Source organism: Ambystoma mexicanum, chromosome 7q (assembly GCF_040938575.1).
Source record: "Ambystoma mexicanum isolate Mex_15411 chromosome 7q, UKY_AmexF1_1, whole genome shotgun sequence".
Classification (NCBI taxonomy): Eukaryota; Metazoa; Chordata; class Amphibia; order Caudata; family Ambystomatidae; genus Ambystoma; species Ambystoma mexicanum.
This window is the reverse complement of record NC_090941.1, coordinates 1,125,000,819-1,125,026,619: the sequence shown is the minus strand read 5'-3', so window position 1 is coordinate 1,125,026,619 and position 25,801 is coordinate 1,125,000,819. Positions and strand designations below refer to the sequence as shown.

General features: G+C 45.3%; 1 protein-coding gene across 1 annotated transcript; it reads left to right on the top strand.

The window, feature by feature from the left end:
- The first annotated feature begins 18,781 nt into the window (after positions 1 to 18,781).
- LOC138528216 (vomeronasal type-2 receptor 26-like) lies at positions 18,782 to 19,669 on the top strand. Its single transcript, XM_069639672.1, has one exon. The coding sequence runs from the start codon at positions 18,782 to 18,784 to the stop codon at positions 19,667 to 19,669; it is 888 nt and encodes a 295-aa protein (XP_069495773.1).
- The last annotated feature ends 6,132 nt before the right edge of the window (positions 19,670 to 25,801 follow it).

Here is a 25,801-nt window from a genome sequence, read left to right as displayed (position 1 = left end):
GTGATGGACTCAGTGAGCCCATTTTAAACCTAATGGTTCTAGGTTCTATACTCAATGCAGGAGTGTTCTAGACTGTACCCAGAACTTGAGTTTCAGGGCTAGGTAGTAGTTTGTAGGTCTGTTTTCTAGACCATGGATATAGTCTATGGGTGCAGGAAGACAGCCTCCCGTTTCTTTTATTGGGAATCTTCATTTCCTAATTCACCATACGTTTATGCTTTGTAACTTATGTTAATTAGCAGTGCATTGTATTATGTATTACTTGCATCGAAGATGTAACCATTGGGCAGGCTACGTTTCTATTTGCAAACCTGTTCTGTGTGTCTGGCTGTCTCCACGGCTTGCGCTCCAGCACAGAGAATACAGGGTTGTTGCCCTCCATACCTGGAAAGAGGAGGGGCACCCCATGCAAACCTGTCTCTCTCCCTGTCTGCGGAAGCTTACAACCTGCTCTCAGCCCCCACCTATTCTGCCTATAGTGTGGCTATTCATTTGAGTGACGAGGGAGCGGCGACCACAGACATTCAAACAAATGTCGGGGTCAGACAAGGTTGTGCATTGGCACCTTTAGTATATAATCTCTGTGTGAGCCACATGGAGGAGGCGATATCAGCTGCAAGAAGCTGCCCGCCAAAGCTGGGGGTAATCAAGGTACAATGGCTCAGCTATGCAGACAATACAATTCTACTAGACAAAACAGAAATTGGCCTCCAACGCTCCATATTAGCAATTGCAAATTATTCCAGATGTAATAATGTAAAAATTAACAATGGAAAATCCAAAATGATGACTCTAGCACACAGGTACAAATCAAACAATTACAAATGGTACTTGAATGGAAGTCTCATCGAATTTGTAGAAAAATATACCAATTTGGGCTTTCAAATATGTAAATCGCCCTCTCGTGACTTTTGTTGCAATATTGTAAGCTTCAAGGCTATGAAAAAAATACTTGTTTATAAAAAGATCATGCAGATAAAGTGGGGGAATAATTTATAATTTTATAATAGCAAGAGTATTTTTCCAACTATATTGTATGGCCTGGCAATCCTTCTGGAAGAAATGATATCATAGCTAGATAAATTTGAGGGGAGGATACTCAGATCGATATTCGAAGTCCCCCAATCAGTTCCTGTACAAGCATTGCGATGTGAGTTGGGCGTTCAATCACTTAGAACGTATTGGATAATACAATGGTGCCAAATGTATCTCACAATAAGACAAGCGGTTGAGACTCTGAACTCTCTCTATTACCACCTGGCTCGATTGGACAGCTCAGGCTGTAGTAACACATCTAAAAGGGTGGAGGCAATCCGCACTGGGGCATATGCCATTTAGTGATATACAACATGAGGAACTGAAGAACCTCCCTAATTGGTTAATGATAGTAAAGAAGAGAACCAAATGTTTAGAGGTGTGTAACAACTTAGATCCCCTTGTGGCCAAACCCATGTAGGTGGAATACTGCAAGTAGGCACTTTTGGGCCTCCATGCCAGCAGTTACCTGGTTAAATATTTCCCCAATCTAGTTCGAAAATGTCTAATCTACCTGTGTTTAAGCGTATTACCCACATTGGAGCACACAGGAGGTGGAAACAGATCCCTCTCGATAAGCGACTGCGTTGTTTGTGCATGCGTGAAATTGAGGCCGCCCACCATGTACTAACACAGGCCCTCATTACGACCCTGGCGGAAATCGCGGTGCTAAATGCACCGCGGAGCACGGCGGAAAGCTGCCGATAGCGCCATGGAGGATGGCGGATTTTCCGCCCCATGCCGACCTTGGCGGGGCGGTAAATCCCCATCCCCCATTTTACCCTTCCCCATTCCCATTTTTGCCCCATAGGGTATAATGGGAGTGGGGAAGGCGTTAATTGGGCCACCGCAAAATACGGTGGCGTAATTAACATCAAGGTCCCGTAGCGCCATGGATTTCTCCGCCCGGAAAAACCAGGCGGAAAACGTTCCATGGCGCTACGGGAACTCGTAGTAGGGCGGACGGGTCCGCCGCGAATAACGCTGGCGTAAACCCACTCCGCCAGGGTCGTAATGAGGCCCACAGTGTCAAAAAACGTACAAATATTAGGAAAAGGGTTACGTACAGTTTATTGTAAACACACATCAGAGAGAGGGAGATCCATTCTGGAGCACTATTATCGCTGCAGAATGTGTGGTAATGACGGCAGCTGTGTATCATATATGGACATTATTTCATATCTGCATAAATGTCCAATAAGAAGAAGGATCGAATCGTAAAAGACCCATTGACAATGTGGTAACATAATAACTGAGAGCCCTCTGACGCCCATGTCCTGAACACGTTGTGTCTTCAACAAGTTTATGTTGTAACTTTTTAGAATATGATTGTTTGTAAAATGTTGCAGCAATTCATTTAATTAGGCACTCTCTATAGGTACTGTTTTTACTTGATGTATGCATTTTAGACTTTGTATAATGTTTTGTATTAATACAGGTGTATAAGGTTTATTTTAACCAATACTGCAGAATTAAAAACAAAAAAACAAAAACAAAATAAAGACATATTTTTCCCACTATAGCATAATGTGTAATTCAGGTCGAATTATAAACATGTAACCATTCCAGCATAATTCATTGTAATCATTTCAAGCTTTTGTTTTAAAATTGCTCGTTTGTCACGCGATCGAGAAGCCTTTTCAAAAGCATTTTAATCTCCTTTTTCAACACTGTTTTCTTACTGATAAATCAATTTTCCAGGACTTGCGCTATTGTAAATGCTACACGTTGTTTGACTATAAACGGAGCACGTTGTGTCTGAGTTCCTAATGTAGCAGGAAGTGTGTCTAGTGTCTATCCTATGTATAAACGGACACTATTATATTAGCACAGATCTTTCTATCATTTGGAGGAAGTAATCACGTCCACTTTCGGCGTTTGTCTGAATAATTGAATGTTCTAAACTTGCTGTTTTCTGTTCAGGCCTGGCTGAGCTCTGAGCCATACACAGGTTGTTGCTGCATTTTTTTATCCTCATACCTTCTGTACTAGATCTATTTATTTTGTATACAACACTCCACTCCCATGGATCTCAGAGCGCTGAAATCACAGGTGACATTATAATCCCACAGAGGGGCACTCAATTTATCAGCCACGAATGGTGAAAGGCTGAGTAGACCAGGGCAGGTTTCAGACCTGCCGCTGCCAGCTGCACAGAGATCTAGAGCGAGCGCTCAATTCACTGTGCTATTTTTAGTTACAGGCGCATGCAAGCTACAAAGGCTGGCACACATTGTTTACATTGAGCTGTATTTAAAGGAGATGCCCTTTTATTTCTTTCACTCTTCTGTGCACATGTTTTATGTATCTAAGAGTGCATAGGGAAGTTTAACACCTAGCTACAGCTGCTTGCATCCCTGCTTTGGGCTAAGCTAAAAGCAGGCACTTTATTTGGACATGCTGTTAGTACACATGTAATGGTAAACACCCTCTTTAAGGTATCTGCTATTTTTATCTGCCTATCACTCACTACAGGGGAGTTTTAATGTTCTTAAACCTAGCACCTCAGTCTGATTCAGAGCAGGTGTTCCCTTGCTTTTTCTGTGTATTTTCTGACTGCAGGTTGTCAGCATTTGAATGTGGACAAAGAACTTTTTAGGCAATCCTTTAGGGAACTTTTTGAAGTATAACCCAGTACTTTTCACACCTGCTGCTTTCACATAGGAACCTGTCGGTGCCTGATTTAGGGTTTTATCTAACACCTGCTGTTTCAATGATTCTTTAATCATTAATGAGATGATTCTAGACACTGCAAACTGCACATGATCCCGCTCACATTTAAGCCATTGTGGAGGGAACGTTGCTCCCAATGGTGATGTCTGTAACCCTAAGGCAGCGTGTATGGACTCCTATGTTATTCCTGAATCAAGATAACATGCCTAGCATTACCAGGAGGGTATCTTCCTCTATTCCAGAACAAAGTGATCTACCTCTCTCTTGTCAGCCAGAATTCCAGCTCTGTATTTGGGAGGTAAGTAAGTAAAGTCAGTCCATATGCTCTGTATACCAGACACCTGAAATTACCTCTCATGTTCACTGAATGTGTTTTTACATATGCATACCGTACCCCTGTATGTACTGAGATCTGTGCTGTAGGCTGTTGCACCCTAATTATGAAATCCTGATTGATTTCACCTGGGCAATGCATCGCAAGGGAATGTACCCGCCATCGGTGAACGACACTTATAATATCAAGAACCCCTTCTGCAGCAACACCAGAAGGCATAAGTGCATCTGTGCACTATAATGAAGTACTCATAGTGGACAGTTATAAACTGCTGTTTGTTCCTGCTTACTGCTTCCAGGCACTAGGACCCTTTAAATATATCATAGCACAGCCACATTTTACAAGTGTACGCGGCTCTGCACTGAAGATTTCTTTCTTTATGGTGCTTGTCCCTGGCTGAGATAAGTATGTTCCTACAGCTCCTAATCTGTATGCCTTTTTAATTAAGCAGAAGGCATTCTCACTAGGAAGAAACATACTGCTGCTCTTCACTAGTGGAGAAAAGGATGTCATAATGAAACTGTACCGTGCTCGCTCTTGGTTCGGCAAAGTACTTGTATCTGCCATGACTTAATGAGAGAGTAGAGGTACTTTGTTTGAACCCCATGTTGGGTGTCAATTGTCACTTTCCCCTTGGGATGACCCCGGCTAGTAAGAGATTTGACCTTAAGGGGGCTCTCCCAGCTCTCAGCCAAGCTCAGAGAAAAAGTCTAGTGTTCTTCTTATGAGACAGGGAAGCTATCAGCCACTGGAATGGAACACAGAGCATGTCTCCCTTCACCTTGTTCAATGCCCATATTATGCTTTGCTACACTAATTTAAGGTTTGGGATCCTCAAAGTGTATTGCCTTTCCCAACTCTATCAATGTGCAACCCTCAAACCTTATAATTTACTCACAGGTTCTGCAACTCGTCCACATTGACAAGGGGGGTCCTGGGAGTCCCTCTGGCAGACATTAGTCCTGGTTACGAGGGACCTACCCAGAGTCTGCAACACGTCCACGACAGTTCCTGTTTGCTCCTATTGCACATATATAGGGACAGATACATTTGACAAACAGAAAGTCTACAGGGAGAGAAGCAAAAATGCATCACATAACACAGTGTTGATATTTTGCATTTCACTGTACCAACATATCCCAGAGTCAAGAATGAGTGACGCTATATAAACAAAGTATTTACATATATAATCCCTCGTTTACATAAAGATCCCTCATTTTATTCTAGCTCAAGCAACATATTGTTGTCTAACTCAAGCAACACATTGTTCCAACATATCCAACATATTTGTCATCTTTAAACGACGCTCCAATTGTCTCCCTAGTTTCACATAGAATTCAAACACATTTGTTTGGTAGGTAACAAGTCACATCTATGTAATCCAATCAATCTACATCAATACTCTGAGCATGGGCTTCACACACGTCCATCAAATAAAGCCCTTTCTAACCCAACATGAGTTTTAAATCATCTTTCCATTGACAAAGGCACAAAGGCTCTGTGCAGCCTTAGCCTTTCTGCTTAAGGAACATCACAGTCAAAATGCAATGCTCAATTTACGAAGAGCAGCACTATGTGAAAGCATTCAAACCTACTCTATAGTTTCCAAACTACACTAAAATCTTAAAACAATAGAGCAATTATTGCTTTTCAATATATATATCACAATATCTACCGCAGATAACAATGTAACTGCATCAGTGAAAGGACTAGAATGGTTGCACATTATTCAGTCAAGCAGCCACCACTGCGATTCAATCTAAACATGACTCTAGGGTGCAGCTTAAGGCACGCAGCCCTGCAATCTCTGACAGAATCCCAGCATAATACAGCATCATCAAGCCAGCCAGTCAGCCATTGGTAGAGAGTCTGGCAGAATATTTAAAGGGTCTCTAGCTTGGAAAGACCCTTGCCATAAAATGCTGTCATTTGGTGGGCAGGAATTCCGCTTCTGAATCTAACCTGTATAACTGTCTCTGTCCTCTCCTCCTTGGTATGATGTTGGTAAACAATATGAGTGATACCTCCTCTTAACAACTTGCTGCTTTATCAGCTCTTAGCAATTGCTGATTAATCAGCTTGTGACTTTTGCTGATTTATCTCTTAAGCTTAATTCGGAAATATCTATCTAAGTTCTAAATCAAGGACTTTGGGCCTCATCACGACCCAGGCGGTAAGGGGTTTACGGCGCCGTAAACAGCGCCGACCCTTACCGCCTGAGTACGAGGTCCCTTAGCGCCATGGCGAATTTAACACCTGCTTTTAGCAGGTGTTAAAATCCATGGCGCTAAGGGACCATGGAGTTAATTACGCCACCGTAATTTACGGTGGCGTAATTAACGCCTTCCCCACTCCCATTATGCCCTATGGGACTTACCGCCCCGCCAAGGTCCGAATGGGGCGGTAAGTCCGCCAACCACCATGGCGTAAACGTAGTTTATGCCATGGTGGTAAAGTCACGGCGCAGGCGGTAACTTACCGCCTGGGTCGTGATGAGGCCCTTTATGTTATGATTGTTTTGGTCCTGGCTGAGGCAAACTGCTTTTTGGTCTCTTAACATGGAAAATAAAGTGGATTTGATTTCCCGGCCTACCAGTATGGTGTGTATACATATGTGCTCCATGCACTTGCCTGCTCAAACTTACATATGCAAGCATGTTTGCATGCATGCATTTATGATATGAATGAACTGTTTAAGCCTTTTCTGGCACTGTGTAAATTGTTGTAGATAGCAACTGGGGGTTTTCCCTCTTCTCCTTGTTTTGCATGTTTGTTCTGTTTAGAAAATTAAGCTTTTTCCCTCTTTCTAGGAAAGTCGAATCTGTTTGTTTTGCATTGCTGTTCTATTTTGAACATTCTAGACACTTGGTTCCAGATTGTTGCTTGCTGTGTGTTGTAGTTTGGTGTTGTGCACTGCAGTCTCTGCCCCTCTCCATCCCCCCTCCTTCTCTCTGCGCTTTCCCTCCATGGTGCTTTAAATCTCCCCTATCTTCACTAACTTCTATTCTATCACCTACTATATCCCTCTTTCGAAGCCTGTGAGGAAAGCCTTCTAGAAGGACCTCCTGGTCTCCAATCCAGGCCTGCCTATCGCTGACACCCATTTCAACGCTTCTTCCTGGCAGACTGTCACCGACATCCTCTTTGTCATTACCTCTCTGGACCTTTGGATTCCCCATGTGGTCTCAGTGCTCTTCTTGTTCTCTTCCTCCCCATTAATGGCAGCACCCATTGGGCAGTACTCTTGGCACACTTCCTTTCCTCTAGGGCCATCATTCATGTCTACCGGAATGGCACTGTCATGGTCCAGGCACTCAGCCTAACCTCCTCCTTCTTGATAGGCGTCTTCCGTCTCTCATCATCTTCCTCTGTCCTCCTGCCACTCCTCCTTCTGCCACCCCTCTGGCCCCTCTGACACCACCGACGGATGTACCACATTCCTTTACCCCTCCTCGGAAAACCTTCAAAGGAGGCTACCAGGTTCACCTAGCTACCCTCACATCTTGCTCTGCCATCAAACAACCCTCTGACATCTGCCACCTCTGCGAAGAACTCGATCTCGACATCCTCTATCCAGTGGTCGAAGTGCACCCACTCCCCACAAACCCCATCATCACATCCCCTCCCACACAGAATACACATACCCAGACACTTGCACCTGCTGTTTAAGGGAACGTTCAGTGCAGTGCACTGAAAGTGCAAGCTTCAACTTCTTCCTACCTACACTTTTATTTTAAAACAAAACCATTCCAGAACGGTTCATTTTTAAATAAAGGTATAGGAGCTGTAAATGGTAATTTAGAAAAGTAGAGGAGCACCGCTACTGACTGCTCCGGCTCACTTCTACCACTGCCTCTATCTCACTAAGATGTGGTTCACGGACAGCTCTGTCGCGAGTTTTGAAATTCTCCTCCCAGAGGGCTACAAGATCTCCTCTAAGCCCGGGCCTAACCGGTCCAGGGGTGTAGTGGCCCTGATATTACCTGAATGGGTCCCTGCTACTATCATACCCATTCTGTCCTACTCCTCCTTTGAATGCCTTGTCTGAAAGCTTGGTGTTTCTCATATCCTCTGGCCACCATCAACAGGCCCCCTCGCCCAAATGACCCTCTTCCTCTCAGAGGGTGCTGACCTTACCTCTTCTCTGCTGGCCTCCACCTCCAAGCTTCACCTCCTTGGAGACTTCAATATTCACCTTGACTCCTCTGATGCAGCTTCTGGACTACCTCTGTCACTCTCTTTCCCTCTCCATTCTTCACTCCGGTCTAACGCACTTAGTCGGACACACCTTGGATGTTCTCATCTCCGCTGACATCCCCATCTCCAACCATCTCCCTACTCCTCTCTCCTGGTCTGATCATCCACTCCTGTCTGCTCTCCTGGACCTCCTGGGTCCCCAGGCTAAACCCTGCCTGCTCTGCCAGTCTCCTTCTCTGTCATTTGACCTATGAAGCGAGTGTCAGCTGCTGCTATTGCCTCCATCTCCATTCACTGACTCTCACTCTAACAAAGCCCTTACTAATCTTCACCTCTCCATCTCCAACACTCGGGATACCCTTGCCCCTGTCAACAGGATCCACATGAAGCCTGCCTCCAAGCGCAAGTCCTGGTATGACTCCGAGCTGGCCACTCTGAAATGCAAGTGCACAGCTGCTCAGCGAAAGTGGCGGGCATCAGGCACATCCTCAGACAAACTGGCCTGCTGCCTGCTCAAAAGACAATACAGACTTTCCATCTGCTAGAAGAAAAGGGCCTACACCCAAGCCCACATCTCTGGGGCCACTAACAACACGGCTGACCTTTTCAAAATATGCATGGAACTTGCCAATCCTACCACAGTCTCCATTTCTCCTCTGCCTTCCCTGTTTCACTGCACTGCACTGGCCTCTCACTTCATTACTAAAACTCTGGATATCCTGTCCTCACTCTCCTCAATACCACTCCCTTCTCCCTTCTCCCTCACCTGCTCTCAGGACTCTGTTTGCACCCCTCCCCCAGCCCTCCTATTCTCCTCTTTCTCTCCCATTTCACCTGATGAGGTTACTAGAAAAGTCTGCTCTATCAAAGTCTCATCCAAACAGATGCTCTGCTGTTCCTCTAGAACTATTAAGAACAACATTGCCTCCCTCGCTCCAGCCTTGGCTGATTTCTGCAATCACTCCTTTGCCACTGGATCATTCCTGCTACTCCTCAAGCACTCCCTTGTGCACCCTCGCCTCAAAAGACTTCTGATGACCATTCCTGTCTGGCTAACTACTGCCATATCTCCATTACCTCCTTCCTGGGCAAACACTTGGTGAAACTTGCCATCTCCTAGCTTGTCTACCACACTGAATCTGTTGGTTGTCTTCATGAGCACCAGTCTGACTTCAGAGCTGCCAGAGGTACGGAAACTGCTCTCCTGAATACCTGTGAAGTCTTGCTCTCTAATATCAATTCCAGCTCTCCTTCCATTCTCATGCTTCTTGAACCTTCCTCTGCCTTTGATATAGTCAATCATGCCACCTTTATAATTCGGCTCTGTGATACCCTTGGCATCCCAGACCTGGCTCTGGACTGGTTGAAGTCTCATCTCTGGCCAACCCTCACAAGTTCAACTAGGCCCTTTTCTCTCCTCCATCTTACTCTCCACCTGTGCTGTCCCTCATGGGCTCTATCCTCTCGCCATGGCTTTTCAACATCTACCTTGCCCCTCTAGCCCATTTGATCTCTGCCCTCTCTCCTAACTTCCCGTGTTATGAAGATGACACTAAGCTCTTCTTCAAGCTTCCCTCCTCTGCCTCCTCCTCTCCCCTTCTGATTCCTGACTGTCTGTCTGCTATTCAGGCATGGTGCACTGCTAACAATCTCTACCTTAATGCCAGTAAGACTTAGATCCTTCTCATTGGGACCCCAGCACCCTCCTTCACCCTGGTCGTCCTCTATGGGCTCCCTACCCTCACCCTTCCATGAGGCAAAATATCTTGGTGTCATCTTTGACTCCTCTCTCTCCTTCTCGCCTCACATCACAGACCTTGGCAAGTAGGCCACCTTCCAGCTTCACCCCCTCTGAGGTATCCTCCCTTTCCTCACCTTGCCCCAGAAACTCAATGTCTCCAGATTGCTGGTCCTCTCCAGGCTGAACTACTGCAACAGCCTCTTCCTCAATCTGCCTAATTCCAACCTTTGCCACCTTCAACTAATCCAGAAGAGGACTGCACGACTTATCTTTGGCCTCAAGCCCAGTGACCACATTGCTCCAGTCCTTAAATCTCTCCAATGCATCCAGGTTGCTGTGAGGATCGAGTACATGACCTGCTGTATCAACAACAAGGCTTTATGGAGCCTGGGACCCCGCTACATCCAACTCTCTCTCCCTAAATACCTCCCTACTAGAGCCCTTTGGTCTTCTAGTTCCAATGTTCTTTGCAGATCAGATGCTTTTCCCAGCAGAGAGTGGGCGGTAGATCTCTCTCCTCTGCAGGTGCCTCCATCTGGAATTGCTTCCCTGCCCCTTTCAGACGGATCTACTTAAGTACCGGAAGCTTCTCAAGACCCTCCTTTTTCCTTCCTCCGTCCCTCTCCCCTGCCCTGCAAATGTCCCACTTCCTCTTGAGTGGCTCCCTGTCTCCTTCAGACTCTTACAATGTACCAAGCCCTCCTCGACCAGTCTACCCCTGTACTACTTGATCTCCTCTGACCCCCTGCCCCTTCCTGCACTTGCCCTACCAGGCCCCCTCCCCTGCACTAGTCTGGATTGGTTTCTACCCCTTTAGCACTCCCAGTCTTGCTCCCCACACTTGCACGTGGACCTCTTCCCCTGCACTCTTTGTCTTCCCTGGATCTGTCCACCTGGCCTCCCCTGGCACTTAATCCTCAGGACCTTACGCCCTGTCCAGCACTTCCCCCTCCCCTCTCCTCCCATGTCTCGTTACTCTACTTGCACGATCCAAATGTCACAAAGTCTAGTAGGACAGTTTTTGTATTGTCATCCCTGCCCCCCCTTTCCTTGTTGCACCTGGAAACACATTACGAGTTAGCCGGTCCGGATTTAACAGCGCCATAAAAACCGTACCGGCACCGTTTTCCGGACCGGCTAACTCCGAGTTATGTGGCCGCGTGGTGTTACACCCGCCAGGCAGGCATAACGCCACCGGCCACACACGGACGTGCAAACACTGGCACCATTACCGCATGGTGCCGGTGTTTCCACTGCCCCCATTCCCATGGTGTCCTATGGGACTCCACGGGAATGGGGAGTAATGGAATGCCGGCTCCGGAATTACCGGACCACCGGGGCTGTAATGCCCCGGTAAGTCCAGCAAGTAGGGAGCCAGTAAATCCCTACAGGTCTGGCGGCAGCCTGTCGGTTTTACTGGCACGGCTACTGCCAGACTCGTAATGAGCCCCATTGTGTAAAGGCGCAATAGAAATAACCAATAAATAAATAAATTAAATAAATAAGCTGCTTAGTGGTTTGCTGTAATAAATGGTTGCATGAATCAATGAAAGAATGGTAACACAGTAATACACTTTTCCGCTATGTGTGTAACCCATTCTAGAACTCTCTTGCTTTGTAGATACTTTGTAGATACTTTGCAATACAAGGCTAATTCAGGCCACTAAGAGCCTAAAGCGCTTTGAGTATACTTATGCTGGTTTGTAGCACTACTGTTGCTATTCTAAATAATAAATCAATGCAGTATAGACTGCCCTTTAAGCATGCAACGCAATACTTGATCTTTCTTCAAGGCACTACATTTTACTCGCCCTTGTGAAGACTCATTACTATTATGAGGGGAATTCTGACATGAAATGTCATTGTTGTTCCAATCCCGCAGGGCAGACTCTGTGAATTCCCACGCCACCTGTGCTTCTCTCTGTCTCTCCCTCTCGTTAGTTATCTGTGTGGATGAGACTCACATTTCTAGAGCCACCCAGCAGTTGCTGGCAGCAATGCAACAAGAGGGGGGGGGACAGAAATATCACAGGGACGGTGTTCTGTGGTTAAAAGTACAAAGAGAGCGTCAGTAACGGAGGCAACCCATAAGGTTCAGCCCAGTCTGGTGTTTGGACACATTGTCATTGTGTGTGTACTCCAGGAATGTTGCCAAACGTGCAATATTTATTGTACACATGGGATGAAGTATTGGGGGCATAGGCAGGCTCTGGAGGGAGTGATAGTTTTCTGGTAGACCTTGTACCTGAGCAGATAATCAGACTGTGGGTCTGCCATTGTGATTGGTATTTTCTATTTTTTGTGGGTTCATTGATTTCTTCAATTGCTTCAGCTTTTTAACTTTGCCGGATTTAATACTTTGCAGTGTTCATTTCTAAGGATCTCTTCCAGTATGTTGCTGTTGTTGTTTAGTTGTTGTTGGATAAATTACACCAATCCATACCCACATGTATGTAAACAAAAACATAATTTCTATTCTATTTTACATACAAGGATAGTAAATGCAAACACAAGCATCATTCAAATTATATAACAAGTTAAAATGACCATTGCTTCCATTACTCAAGCAGTTACCCAACATAGATTAAATAGTACTAAATCACCTAAAATTCCAATCAATTGATCACATTGCTGGATCATCTTCCCTTTATAGGAGTTATCAGGGCACAACCACACTCGCCTGAGTGCAAGCTATCAAGGCCAAACAGTCCAGGCTTTCATCAGGAATGTTGTAATCCCCCACAACACATGAGCATCTCTTCCCCAATGACAGAAAGTCAGAGCTTCATGTGGGGTGCTTATTTTATCATTCCTAAGCAAAGGAACAAGAGAACCTGTTCGCAATGAAGCAGAATCTTGGCAAAAAAGACAAACATGAAAGATGTCCTCTGTCATAAGCGCGCAGTAATCACATCTATTGTTTTAATAATTTGACCATGTGGAGGTAAAAGGAACTGACAGTAGGTTCCCAAATCTGAATTTCATAACAAACTCCTTTGCATAAAAATCCTCAATTTAGTGTAAATGCAGTTCACTTCTAAATGTTTGGTGTCTTTCTACCTTACTTGACATTAAGCTTTTCAGCTGGAAATAAAGTAGGTTCCAAGGGTAATACCACCCCTCAAAAGCTAGTGCAATGTTCTGCTTGGACCGAAGCAGTTCCTTTGTAAGGGGCCTTGCTTGCATATAAGCCCTGGTCCAGTGCTGGCTTTCAAATGTAATTAAACCGAGTAACTTGGATGAACCCTAGGCCTTACCGTGTGGATCAAGGGATTGATTACTCCAAAGTCTGTGCCAACAGGCTGGTGGCATCAATGTGATCCCATTCACTGTGTCTAAAAGAAGTGCCAGTGTTGTGCAAGGTTTGAGAATCCTATTTTCTTACTTTCCGAGCCGGCTCAAACTCTCAAACCCCCAGATATCAGTGCTGTGTAGCGACCCTTCCAGGGCCTGGACTCGATACATCTTAGGAAGGAGCTATTGCACTACCAGCAAAACTTTGGGGAGCATTCCTTGTTGAACCTCCATATCTTTTAAGAGTGAGACCACGTTCCCCTGATTACCCGTTCCATGAGCCAGTCTCACTGATGCGTACCCCGAGGTAATCATACAAAGTCACTCTCTCCAAGGGGCATCCTTTGAGACTTAGCCCAAAAGAAGACAGATTCTTCTTGAAGCAGATTAAGTATTACTCTTGATACATTATTCTTCAACCCAATGCTGGTTCACACATCACCAAGGGTTTTTAACCCTTTTTGTTGGTGCAAGGGTGTCTTACTGATCAGGACTGTGCCGTCGGCAAAGCATAGATCACCAATCGGCTCCTGCCAGGAGATGGTGCACCTACCTTAAGGTTTTTCAAAGTCCCAGGTAACGTATTGATATACAGAGAAAACAATAGCAGGGAGGGACTTGGTGAGTGGTACCTCAGCTCTAACACATGCTTGTAAATCAAATAAAATGTGTGTCTTCATGAAAAATATTCCTGTCTCTGGAGCCTTGCATACGGAAATACTGAGTCCAGCGTTCCCCAGAGCAGGGTAAGACCCGACAGCCCAGCAAGCATTCACAACTGGCCCACTTTAAAGCTATAAGGCTTCTGCAAGTGGCCACTCCTGTATCTCCGCTCAGCCAGTCAGACTTTGTAAACCTGCCTTCCAACTGGCGCGTGACCAGATAGAACATTTGGTGTATGTAATGAGCCACAAAATGACTATGTGTAGTGCATCACAAGCTCAAAGGTCTCGAGCACAAACAACAGTGCTTGCATTATTCACAAAGGCATTTGCCCGTGGATACTCTGTACCAGAGGTGTTTTGAGAACTCTTCCAGTCTTGAATTTCCTAGATTAGAAATGTTCCTGCACAACATGAGTATATCCGTGCATTCCTTACATTCCCGCCTCTGAAATAGGTGTGAGAATGAGCAGCCATTTTAAGGCCTGAAAACTTGAAATGCGCAACCTATACACTATTCCTTTATACTTGTTTATTCATTTAATTTGTAAAGCACGCGCAAACCCTCAGGCATCATGGCACTGTGAAACCAGTTACATGGGGCCTGAAGGCGCTGAGGGTTAGGCCATGCCCAGCACCTCTATAGGGAAGACGGAGCACTTGCTCTTTCAACCTATCATATCTGAACCTCTAGAACCATCTTCTTATCACCTTAAAATAGAAAACAACCATAAGATGTTTAAAGTGAAAACCAGCATCTACCATCAGCATGTAATGCAGACATCCCTTGACCTCTATCCTGACTCTACCATGTGTGTGACATCAGGCGAGCACATTCAGCATGTATCATGTAACCTAGAATTCACTGGCGTTTCCCTGCTAAGGGCCTGATTCATAGAATAAAATAGCACTGAAAAACGGGTGCTTGCGTGCAAACGCGCACAAGCGATCGTTTGTTTATTCATGGAACACATAGCACGTGGCTTATCGGAGACTTGCGCTGAATCCGCGTGGGTTCAACACATCACTGCGACACCACGAACGCCTTTGCACGAGACGCCCAGCAAAGGTGCATAACGTCTAGCGGAGTCACCTAAAAAGGGGGAGGAACACTTGGAATGGGGAACAACAAGCGTAAATGTGGGCGTTACGTGGGAAGTACCACAGTAAAATACTTGCAACGCCCACATGCGTGCTAACAACACGTATTCATGGAATTGAACAGGGCTCTTCTCCGTGCGGAAAAAGACGAGCTAATCCAGAAATACGTCCACCAAGCGAAAGCAGGCATAAGCATCACTGCGCACTAAAAACAATGCATAAAAAGGACGCACGAAAAGCCAACACGCTATACAGCTACGATGAATGTCCAATTTTTCACAGCAGTGATCGTCAGACACCACAGGAGGAGGAGGATAGCCAGGGCACGCACTTTTTTTACCCAGGACCAGCCTTTTTGGGGTGCCCGATGACCAGGTCTATGGCAGATATAGGTTTCCACCTCATATCAAATTAGACCTGGTCGCGGTTACATTGGGGTGCTGAATGGGTTTGTGCGGGCCTTTCCACGCTATTTGGCTGGTGCGACCGGGGTACGCAAATTCGCTGGGGTGTGGACTGGGTACACGCGGCCCTTTCCATGTGATGTGGAACCGGGGTACGCGATTACGCTTGGGTGAGGAAGGGGTACTCATGGGCCTTTCCACACAATTTGGCTGGTTTGCAACTCATAATTCCTTAGCAAACGTGTCACCCACATGATATAGCAAAAAACAAGCTGTCAGCACACATCTCTGATATTGGCCATAAATAAGCAGACTGCTTAGTTCTAATCTAATGGGATGTTTGCTGTGCCTTATGTTCATTTCACACCCCTGTATTGTACCATATTCCCTGCTTTGTTTCTCACTGGAACTGAACTTTGAAGTGGCTTCCCTCTGCGTTAGTACGCTCAAAAAATTAAACATAACTACATACATGACTGCCTGTGTAATCCCTGGCCATGCATGCAGTTATTGGTGCTGGCAACATGTGATGACACGATCTCAGCAGTTTCCATGAATTGTGTCCGGTGATCTTTTGCATATATGCTCTCTCTGCACCTGTTGCAGGTTTCACTGCATGACTGCCATTTCCCCATATTTGTTTTTGTGTTGTGCTTCCTGAAGACCCCACTCTTTCTCTAGTGTTCTTCCTGTTGAACCCACACTCCGTCCCTCATCCTTCCAATGAATCTCTCTCTTCTTCCTGCAGGTCCCAGGCTCTGTCTGCAGTGCCTCCTGCCCACCCTGCCAGAGAGGGGGAGCCTGTGTGCTGCTTTGACTGTGTTCCTTGTTCATATGGAGAGATTGCTGGAAATGGTAGGCATGGCATCTAGAGTATTCCCAGAAAGTTCATGTCGCTCATGCATTGGAGTCCTTGAGTATAAACTGTGATATATGCCACATTATTATGCTTAGTCTGATATATTTTATGTCACAGAACTATTAAATAAAGAGACAGGGTTAGGTGCCCTGTGAACACTCACATAGCCTTCTGCAAGCCTTCCTTTTCGTGAGAAGGTTGGCACCTGTGCTACTAGGCATGTTGTGAGATCTATGTGGCATGGGGAAATCCAGGAGTGTATGTACCCACATCACATTACATGTATCAGTTGCCTTCAAGCCTGCTGGACACCTGTCCCTTCTGGTTTACCCAACCAGCTGGCATTATTCTACTTACCTTCTTAACTAAAAGAGCAGTTTTAGTCTGTTATACTCCTCCCATTGCATTGGATTAGCACCAGCCCCGTTGCAGTTCAATCTTCATATCCCGCTCATAATAGGCCTGACTGCTTGATTGGCACCTGCATCCAATGACTGCCAGATTCTGCACTGCTGGAGTGGTGATCTGGGTGGAGCAGATGATAATTGTAAAGCACACCTGGTGGCAGTGCATTTTTTGATGCACCTTAATCAAAGGATGATAAAGGGCTATACAACTGAGTTTCTGTCCTGAGCTGTGTGAGCAGTAGCTGGAGGAACAGTTTTGGAAATGGTTTGTTTGACATAAGTTTAGGCCAGTATCACTGGCCAATCCTACTAGCAGCAGGGGTCACTTAGTTATCCAACTAGCCAGCACTGACATGACCTGTCATAGCGAGTCTTTGGGCATTCCCCTTTTGTACTGGGGGGCAGTCAGGGCCTATCACTCTTCTTCGTTCTTTTGAGAACAGATCACTGACATACACCAGCAATGGCTAAGGGACTGTAGGAGAGGACGCTAACAGCGTCCATAACTCTATCGAAGGCAGACAGAGTGTCACGTCCCACTCCCCATCCCGCTCCATACAGCTCTGGTGTGCTTCCCTATCACGGCCATCCTAAAAGAAGAGCCTACTCCCTGGCCAGGCTTTGCAGGGCTTTAAGAGTTGCTGACAATCTGAGGCAGCAGCATATGACAAACTGCTGACCGTAGCCTCTGCCTCTGCATTCCTCTTCTTCAATAAGTCACCTGCTAAGGATCCCCCATCACCACAGAGAGAACAGCAGAAGCATGCAGCAGGGTCTAGTGTGCAGCCTTGGGCTGAAGACCACAACAGAACACACAATTAATCGGATCTTTGCTCCTATTCCTCCCAGTATTGTGGTGCAGGCAAAGACTACACATAGGATGACAATTCCCTTATCACTGCAAGTGTCTCATGTGTAGGAAATCACTTTACATGTCTCCAAGTAAGGCACCATCCAGGAACCCAGAGTGGTATCGGTGATTCTCTAACCATGTGCATCACCTGGTCCAGGGAGCACTATTCAAGGTTGGGCCTTCTTTTGCTGTATCTTTGCTCCAAGACAAAGGGGGTCTGAATCCTTTGTGAACTATGTTAAGGATTTCTTCCCCCTATTCTCAAGCTCAGGAGGACTTTGTGTCAGTCATAGTGTGGAGATCACTGATGGAAATGATGCCTTCCTGGCCCAACAAGTAGGATTTCCTTTTGTGGTGTTTTCTTAGCCCTCCCATTGGATATCCCTTGTATGCTAAATGTGATGGTTTCCAGCTGAACCATTCCTTGTTCTTAAGCTGCTGAGCTCATTTATACTCTATCTTTTGAGATGTGACGACACCTAGTTGTCTTCTGGTAGTTGTCCTCTGGTTGGCATCTAGAGAGCGATCTGCTCTTTGGTTTGTAGTTCTCCTGTTTGTAAACATCTTATTGTAAAAGTAAGGACTATGATGAAGAAGAAGGATGATGAGGTAAGGAACAGTGGGTTATTTCTTGTACTGAGCTTGTCTCTCATTTTAGTCTACATAGCGCTCTCCCTTGCTACATAGCTCTCTCCCTTGCTACATAGCTCTCTCCCTTGCTACATAGCTCTCTCCCTTGCTACATAGCTCTCTCCCTTGCTTTGTGGATCTGGGCATTGAAATGGCCTTATTGCTTTGGTAGCTGACTCAGGAAGTGCGAGGATGAGAGGACATTTTTTGATCTTGTACATAAGAAATAATCACACATTTTTTTTTAATTTTGTGACCAAAAAATATTCCTGTCTCAAAGTTGGCACTAAACAATTGGAAGAAATGTCCAGTAAGTAATCAAGTATTTGCAGTTTGAAATCATATTACAACACTCCTTGGGTCCAGTTAAAGTCTCCAATCATTGGGATCCATGTAGAACCATCTGAAAGGCTGGGATGAAACATTGTCACTCACCACCCTATCAGTGACTCGCGGCAGCTCTTTGGGGAGGTCGAGAAGCAAAGTACAGTATTTGGTGCTTTACAAAGTGAGAGAATTAATAAATGATTAACTAACACCTGAATGCACTAACTAAACATTTTTTCTTTCTTTTCAGACTCGTTAAGATGTATGTCGTGCCCGGAGGAGCAATGGTCCAATGATGGACATGATCAATGCGTTCCCAAAGGGATGGATGTCCTCTCCTATGAAGATAGCCTGGGTCTCACTCTCACCTGCACTGCTGCCTTCCTGATCATTCTCAATGCTTCTGCCCTATGCATCTTCATCAAGCATCGACACACAGCCATTGTCAAAGCCAACAACCGAGGGCTCAGCTACCTCCTCCTCTCTGCCCTCATCTTTTGCTTCCTCTGCTCCTTCATCTTCATCGGCCACCCTAGGAAAGTCACCTACATGCTCCGGCAGACGTTCTTTGGGGTTGTTTTTTCCTTTAGTATTGGAGCTGTTCTGGCAAAAACTATCATTGTTGTCCTTGCCTTCAAGGCGACACATCCCAACAGCCCTGCAAGGAAGTGGCTGGGATCCAAGACACCCTGGTCCATAGTGAGCTCCTGTTCACTAATACAACTTCTTATCTGTGTTATTTGGTTGCTGAAGTCTACACCTTTCCCAGAAATGAACCTTAAATCTTATAATGAGAAGATCATCTTTGAGTGTAATGAAGGGGCCGCCATCTTCTTCTACTGCATGCTGGGATACATGGGCCTCCTCGCCACCGTCAGCTTCATCGTGGCCTTCCTCTCCAGGAATCTCCCTGGAAGCTTCAACGAGGCCAAGCTGATCACCTTCAGTATGCTGGTGTTTGTCAGTGTGTGGATCTCCTTCATACCAGCGTACCTGAGCACGCGCGGGAAGTACATGGTGGCCGTGGAGGTGTTTGCCATCCTGTGCTCCAGCGCTGGCCTGCTCGGCTGCATATTCTTTCCCAAGTGCTACATTATTTTATTGAGGCCTGAAAACAACAAAAAAGAATATCTAACTGGTAGAATGCACTAAGCAACTAAAATCAGATATTGACAACTCACTTTAAGACAGAGGCCCTCATTCCGAGTAGAGCAGTAAGGGATACTGGGCACCGGTAAGGAGACCGGTACCGGTAATCCCTTACCGCCCTACTACGAGGTCCCTTAGCGGGTCCCTTCCTTAATGCCTGGTCTGACCAGGTGTTAAGGACGGGACCCGTTAAGGGACCTGGGTGCAAATAACGGGCTTTGCATACGCTGGCCCGTTATTTGCGCCCTCCCCATTCCCATTTGAGCCCTATTGAGGCTCAAATGGGAATGGGGAATCGTTTGGTAAATGGGGACTTACCAGTCCCTCCAAGGTCGGAATGGACCGGTAAGTCCCCATTGAACCAAACCGAAGTCGGTAACGGTATGGGAGGCAGTCATGGCACAAATAGCGCCTTGACTACCACCATATCGGAATGAGGGCCAGAAAGTCCAAAGCTGTCTAGGCCTTCAGTAAAACGAGAACTTTGAAAGATCAATGTGGTTTCCCTTTTAGCTTCGGGTGGTTCAGAGTGACATTACTCCCCATGAGGTTGGGGTAGGTAGAACTGGGAGGGCATAGAGTGTGGGTAGATTGGAGATAAGTAGGAGGCAATAAGGCTGTAGGTAATGTTTTGCCCGATCACACTGTTGGGATTTACAGAGCACATCTTTTGCCATTTTTATTTTTGATATAACTTTGGGTAAGAAATTGTTTCCCGCTTACCTGACAATATTAAGAAACATGTTGTGTTTCCCTGTTAATTGAACATATTAAGAAACTTGTTTGTAAAGCATTCCATGCAATGTTATGGAGCCGGGGATGGCTAGTGTTACATTCAATCATCATACGTCAATAGCGAGGTATTTTACTCTGTTAGTATGAAGTAAATTTTTAAGGCTAATTGTCTTGTGGCCGGGCGTGCCTTGGGGGGGGGGGTTCGGGGATTGGCTCCTTCATCCAATCTCCTAATTTTAACATACAAGAAATTTCCAATTCTGCAAGACAGTGGGATTAGCAATGCATTGGGTTGATGGATTTGCATCCACTAGGGGAAGCGTACAGTTTAGTTTTCCAAATTTCTGGAGCTGAATCAGATGGAAATTAGGTGCTCAACATCGCCTAGTCTTATTAATGCGCAGTAAACAGCCTCCATTTTATGAAGTGTTCTGTGCCTTTAAATGATGACATAAGTAAACCAATACTCTACCAAAGAACATTATTGTTTTCCATCAATGCAGATTGTGTTAGATGCTTATCCCCTGCCATTGCCTAATTTCCTCTGGGGATTCATGTAGTAAGTATTGCTTCTTGCAGGTGTAATATGTCTTTAATATGAACAGCTGGCCTGTGACTTAACTACACCCATTAAACACTTTGTTCTACTTCCTTTAGGAATTTCACATGCTATCAGCTGTGGGGACGCAATGTTTTTTTAAGGGCGGGGCTTAACCATACTGATATCAGTTGAGGTTTCAATCCAGTAGCATTGTCGGAATTGAAACAATATTATGCCTCCTATCGCAGCAATTGTATGTGTATTGGCCTACGCCAAGTTGTCTAAAACATCATATGCGAACAAACTCCGCGGCAAGGTCTTGACCTTAGAGAAAGTAATGTAAGTCGCCATCTTGGATTAGGCCGCCATTTTAGGTTCTCTTGTAATATGGAAGTCACCCTGAACATCAAAATGGAGGCCGAATGACATTCTGAGTAAGATTCTGGCCGTTGTGACCTCCGTACACACGAATAATGAATATGCCTGCAGGCCACTTGTTGGGGTCGCGAACTGAGACCTTGTCCTATTGCTGACCTATGTGTAAATGTACAACTATATCAGCGAAACGAATCAAAATGCATATATTATAGGATTGACCTGGCTATGAACCCATAGGCCCGATCCCTAGAATGGTTAACCCGCGAGGGGGTTGGGCAAGGGCTGGACAAACAATATAAAAAGCCCAAGTATTCCAATGTACGGTCTCTCTTACTAATGCATCGAACCTTCGTTGAAGTTCGTTAAGTTACTCTGAGAGCCGAATAGCTATCCGTTTGTCAATTGACTTTGGTAACTGTTGTAGCTTTTAAATAAAGCACTTGTATGTTCTTTGTATCCTGTGTTGGTGTGTTTCTTTTGGGCTTCCCGGCCTCATATTATTTTTATGTTTTCACAGTTGGCGCCCGAATAGAGACCCTCAAGATTGATGCCAGATCATTGAAGGTTGACGCAGACTATCGAACCGGGATCGGACGGTGTGATACTGCGGGCCCGACCGAACGAGACGCGATACCTCGGCAGCGCTGCACGATCCGATCCTTGGACGATAGTCGTGTGGTCTGACACGGCATCTTGACGAGGGTCCATTTTTGAGGCGGGCAGATTTGTCGAAACCACCAAACACAAGGTAAAATTCGTTAGGTAAGTTCTTTGGTAAACCGTACGGTCCTCCTTAGGTTTGGTCAGGTGCAGTTGTGACCCGGCTCTTAATTTAACCCTGACAATTTGAATTTGGCGTATTGTATCTGCAGACACAATTATTCACCAGGTAACACCAATTTTTTGTGAAATGCCTGGGAAATTGTCTAGCTGCTTTAGGGCTCTGTTCCGTAGCGATCGACAATCTTTGGAATTTAGCCGCCCGGCACCACAGGAGGGGTCGCCGGCATGTACTATGTACTGTAAGTATGGCATTGGAAGTATAGTATTTAATGATATTTGGCACAGACAAACCAGACATGCCTCCGAATTTCAGTGGCCAATCAATGGTAGTTTTGAGATCCCCCGTATTGAATACCTAGAATCGGTCTTGCTAAAAAAGAAGGCCAGACCTGCAGCCTTTGATGTTTTGCAGAATTGGAAAAAGAAGAAGCATTGCAGCAGCTTAAAAGTAGAAGTCAGTTAAAAATATGGATAGGGCTTTTTCACTCAGAATCCAGAAAATGTATCCCTCTAAAGATTTCCATGTTTCTGAAGAATTTATTGAAAAATTGTTAAACGAACACAGGCCTGGTGCCTCTGCGCCACCTCCGTTTGATCCTCTCCCTGGTGCTCTGCCCATTTCTGCTGTTGTTCCTGCTGTTATTCCTGTTCCCCCTGTACAACCTATTGTTCCTAGTCCTCTAGTTGTTGTTCCTCCACCTATCCCGCCGCCCCTTTCTCCTGCGCCGATAGTTGCACCTTTATTGAATTTACCTGCACCTCCGCTCCCGAGTGGTTCTGTATTGACTAAAGTTGATCAGGGTGCGGGGTCAAGATTGTCACTCGTAATACAGTTTCTGCAGACAAGAAACGAGAATTATTTGCATGGGCTAAGCACTGTATGGAGAAAGGTGATCAAGTTAATGTTTTTTCCACATTATCAAATTTGAACAGTTTTCCTGAGAAAAATGTTTTTATCATAGGTTTGGGGACTCATTTATGTGTGATGTGGGGTAGATTACGAAATTCAGATCTCCCACAAGGGGTGAGGGATCTAAATGCTTTAGCACTTTTGAGGGACACAGAGGAGAAAGTACATGGTCATGTTGAAAGATTGTTTGAGTATAGGAGGAACTTTGAGAAATAACGAGATGAGGATGATGAAGACGACAGTATGTATGTGCAGAAACGGTTCCTTCCGTGTCGTAGATCGACACCTGAGGAAGTACGAATTTGTACCAAAGATGCGATTCAATGAATCTCGGATTCATCGATACCGCCAGATGAAGTATATGACACGTATAGTCAGTATACAGTAGAAATGCAAAGGAAGGTGATTCAGGTAATGGTACTTTACCTGCAGGAAGAATGTGTAAGAAAGAAGGTTAGTTGTCCTATAGAGTTATTGGGAATTTGTAAAAGGGCTTTTTCACCCGACACTTCTTCGACTGCCTTAGCGCTCGACCTGGCTCTGTTGCTTAGTAAGCGGTCGGAGTTACCTATATCTCAGTTGCCTATGAGAGAGGTTCGTCCGACATTTGTCCCAAAGGTTGAGATTCCCGCTAATGCTGGGACTGGTGCACCCGCTGTGGATATCCCTGCGCATTATGTATCGCAATTTGTTCACGTCCCATTTTCACGACAGGAAGTGAACACTATTAGACAATCAATTCCCGATATCAGGAAAAACCCGACAGGGTTTTACAAAGAGATAGAGTCCATTTTGCAGTCCTCTGTGTTCACCTTAAGTGATATTGACTTGCTATTCCCTGTACTCCTACCCGTAGATTTATGGAAGCAGGTTCGGACAATAGACGATGTGTCAGGGTTGGGAGATATGTGGGCTAACATGACTAGGTTTGATGGGGAAAGACCAGCTGGTGAGAAACCACCTCAGGTAATACTTACTTTGCCTGATAGAATTGTCGCAAAATTAAAAACTATAATTCCAGAGAAAAGAATTATTTGGGACAAGCTTATGGCCTGTGTTCAAGGAAAAACTGAAGGCGCCACCGAATTCCTTAATAGATTCGAACAGGTATTCTCTCACTTCAGTGGACAGGACTTGGGTACAGAGTCTGGGAAAAGGTTGTTTGTGGACAAATTTGTACGTGGATTGTTGCCCGACATCCAGTCACAGATTATGTCCTCTGAGAGCGCTTGGCAGGCGAAATCTCAATCTGAAGTTTTGCACATGGCTCAGTATTATGAGAACCGTGTTTATAATGAAAAGGAGAAAATAGAGAAGAGGAAAGGAGATCTGAAGACTAAAGTATTGTTACAACAAATTGTTAGACATCCCAGAGGAGGTACGACACAGACCAGAGGTCAGTATGTCCCAAAAGGAAACGCTCCTTTGGGTTCTGTGAATATTAATCAATGTGCCTATTGCCACCAGGAAGCTCATTGGCGAGCACAGTGCCCCGTCCTTTGACAAAGGTCAAACAATGCATTTGGGAGTATGGGTAGACGACCTAGAAGTCGCCCTGGAGCAGGGGGCCCTGATAGAGGTCAGTTTTCACAAGATCCTCAGCAACCTTTTTCACGGGAAAATCAGACTTCGAGTGTGGACACAAGAAACATATTTGATCACCCTTCTGCTGCCTACCTTTCTGAAGAGCTTCCTTCCGATGACATTTTATTTCGTTAGGACTGCCCGAAGCAGGGTTTGAAACCTTCACCTATTCCCGTTAATCAGAAAGGTCCCTACGTTGAATTGTTAGTGGGGAATAGGAAACACCAGTTTTTGATAGACACTCGAGCACAGAAGTGCTCCATTGATCATTCCTGGGTTCCAAACATTCCACTGTCAGGTCAAACAAATGTTTCTGTAGGGTTTTCTGGTATACCAATTGTTTGTCCGGTTTCTTCACTGGTGTCTGTTTCTTTGGGTCCCTTTACGGACCATTGTCCCTTCCTTCTGACTTTGAACTGTGGAGAGAATTTGCTGGGGTTAAATCTGTTGAAGAAATTGAATGCAGTAATTCATTGTTCCTCTGATGGAGTACGACTGACGGTTTCACCACAGCAACTTACCAATTCTCAGTTTCTGATTCGACCATTGCCTCCTGAGTTTAGCGTTGTTCCGGAATGTTTATGGGCAGTTGACGACAATGGTGTCGGGGTACTACAGATTGAGCCCGTTAAAATAGCTTTGAAACGTGGAGTTAAATTACCACGCATTCCGCAGTATAAAATATCAGTTGAGGGCGAGCGTGCTTTGAAGTGCATTGTCTCCGATTTTGTGCATCGAGGGGTGATTGAGGAGATTGCAGGTAGTTTATGTAACAGCCCGATTTTGCCTGTATACAAGAAAGGTGACAATGCAATCCCATACCGGTTCATAATTGATCTTCGTGCTATTAACAAAGTTGTCGCCCCACAATTTCCAATTGTGCCTGATGTAACAACGATACTAACAATGATCCCTGCTACGGCTACACACTTTAGTGTTGTGGATTTAAAGAATGCTTTCTTTAGCATTCCTATACACAAGGAGGGTAGATATGTGTTCGCGTTCCCCTTGGGAGGACGTTCATTTACATTTACTCGGGCACCTCAAGGGTATACTGAAAGTCCAAGCATTTATAGTAGAGCTTTGAAAGAGCAGCTCGACACCCTTGAATTGCCACCTACTTGTACACTGCTTCAGTATGTCGATGATTTGCTTTTGGCTGCAGATTCTGAAAGTGCTTCTAAAGAAGGCACTGTGCTGTTGC

Coding starts and splice junctions, on each gene's coding strand:
- LOC138528216 (XM_069639672.1), top strand. CDS start 18,782: ATGTCGTGCCCGGAGGAGCAATGGTCCAATGATGGACATGATCAATGC.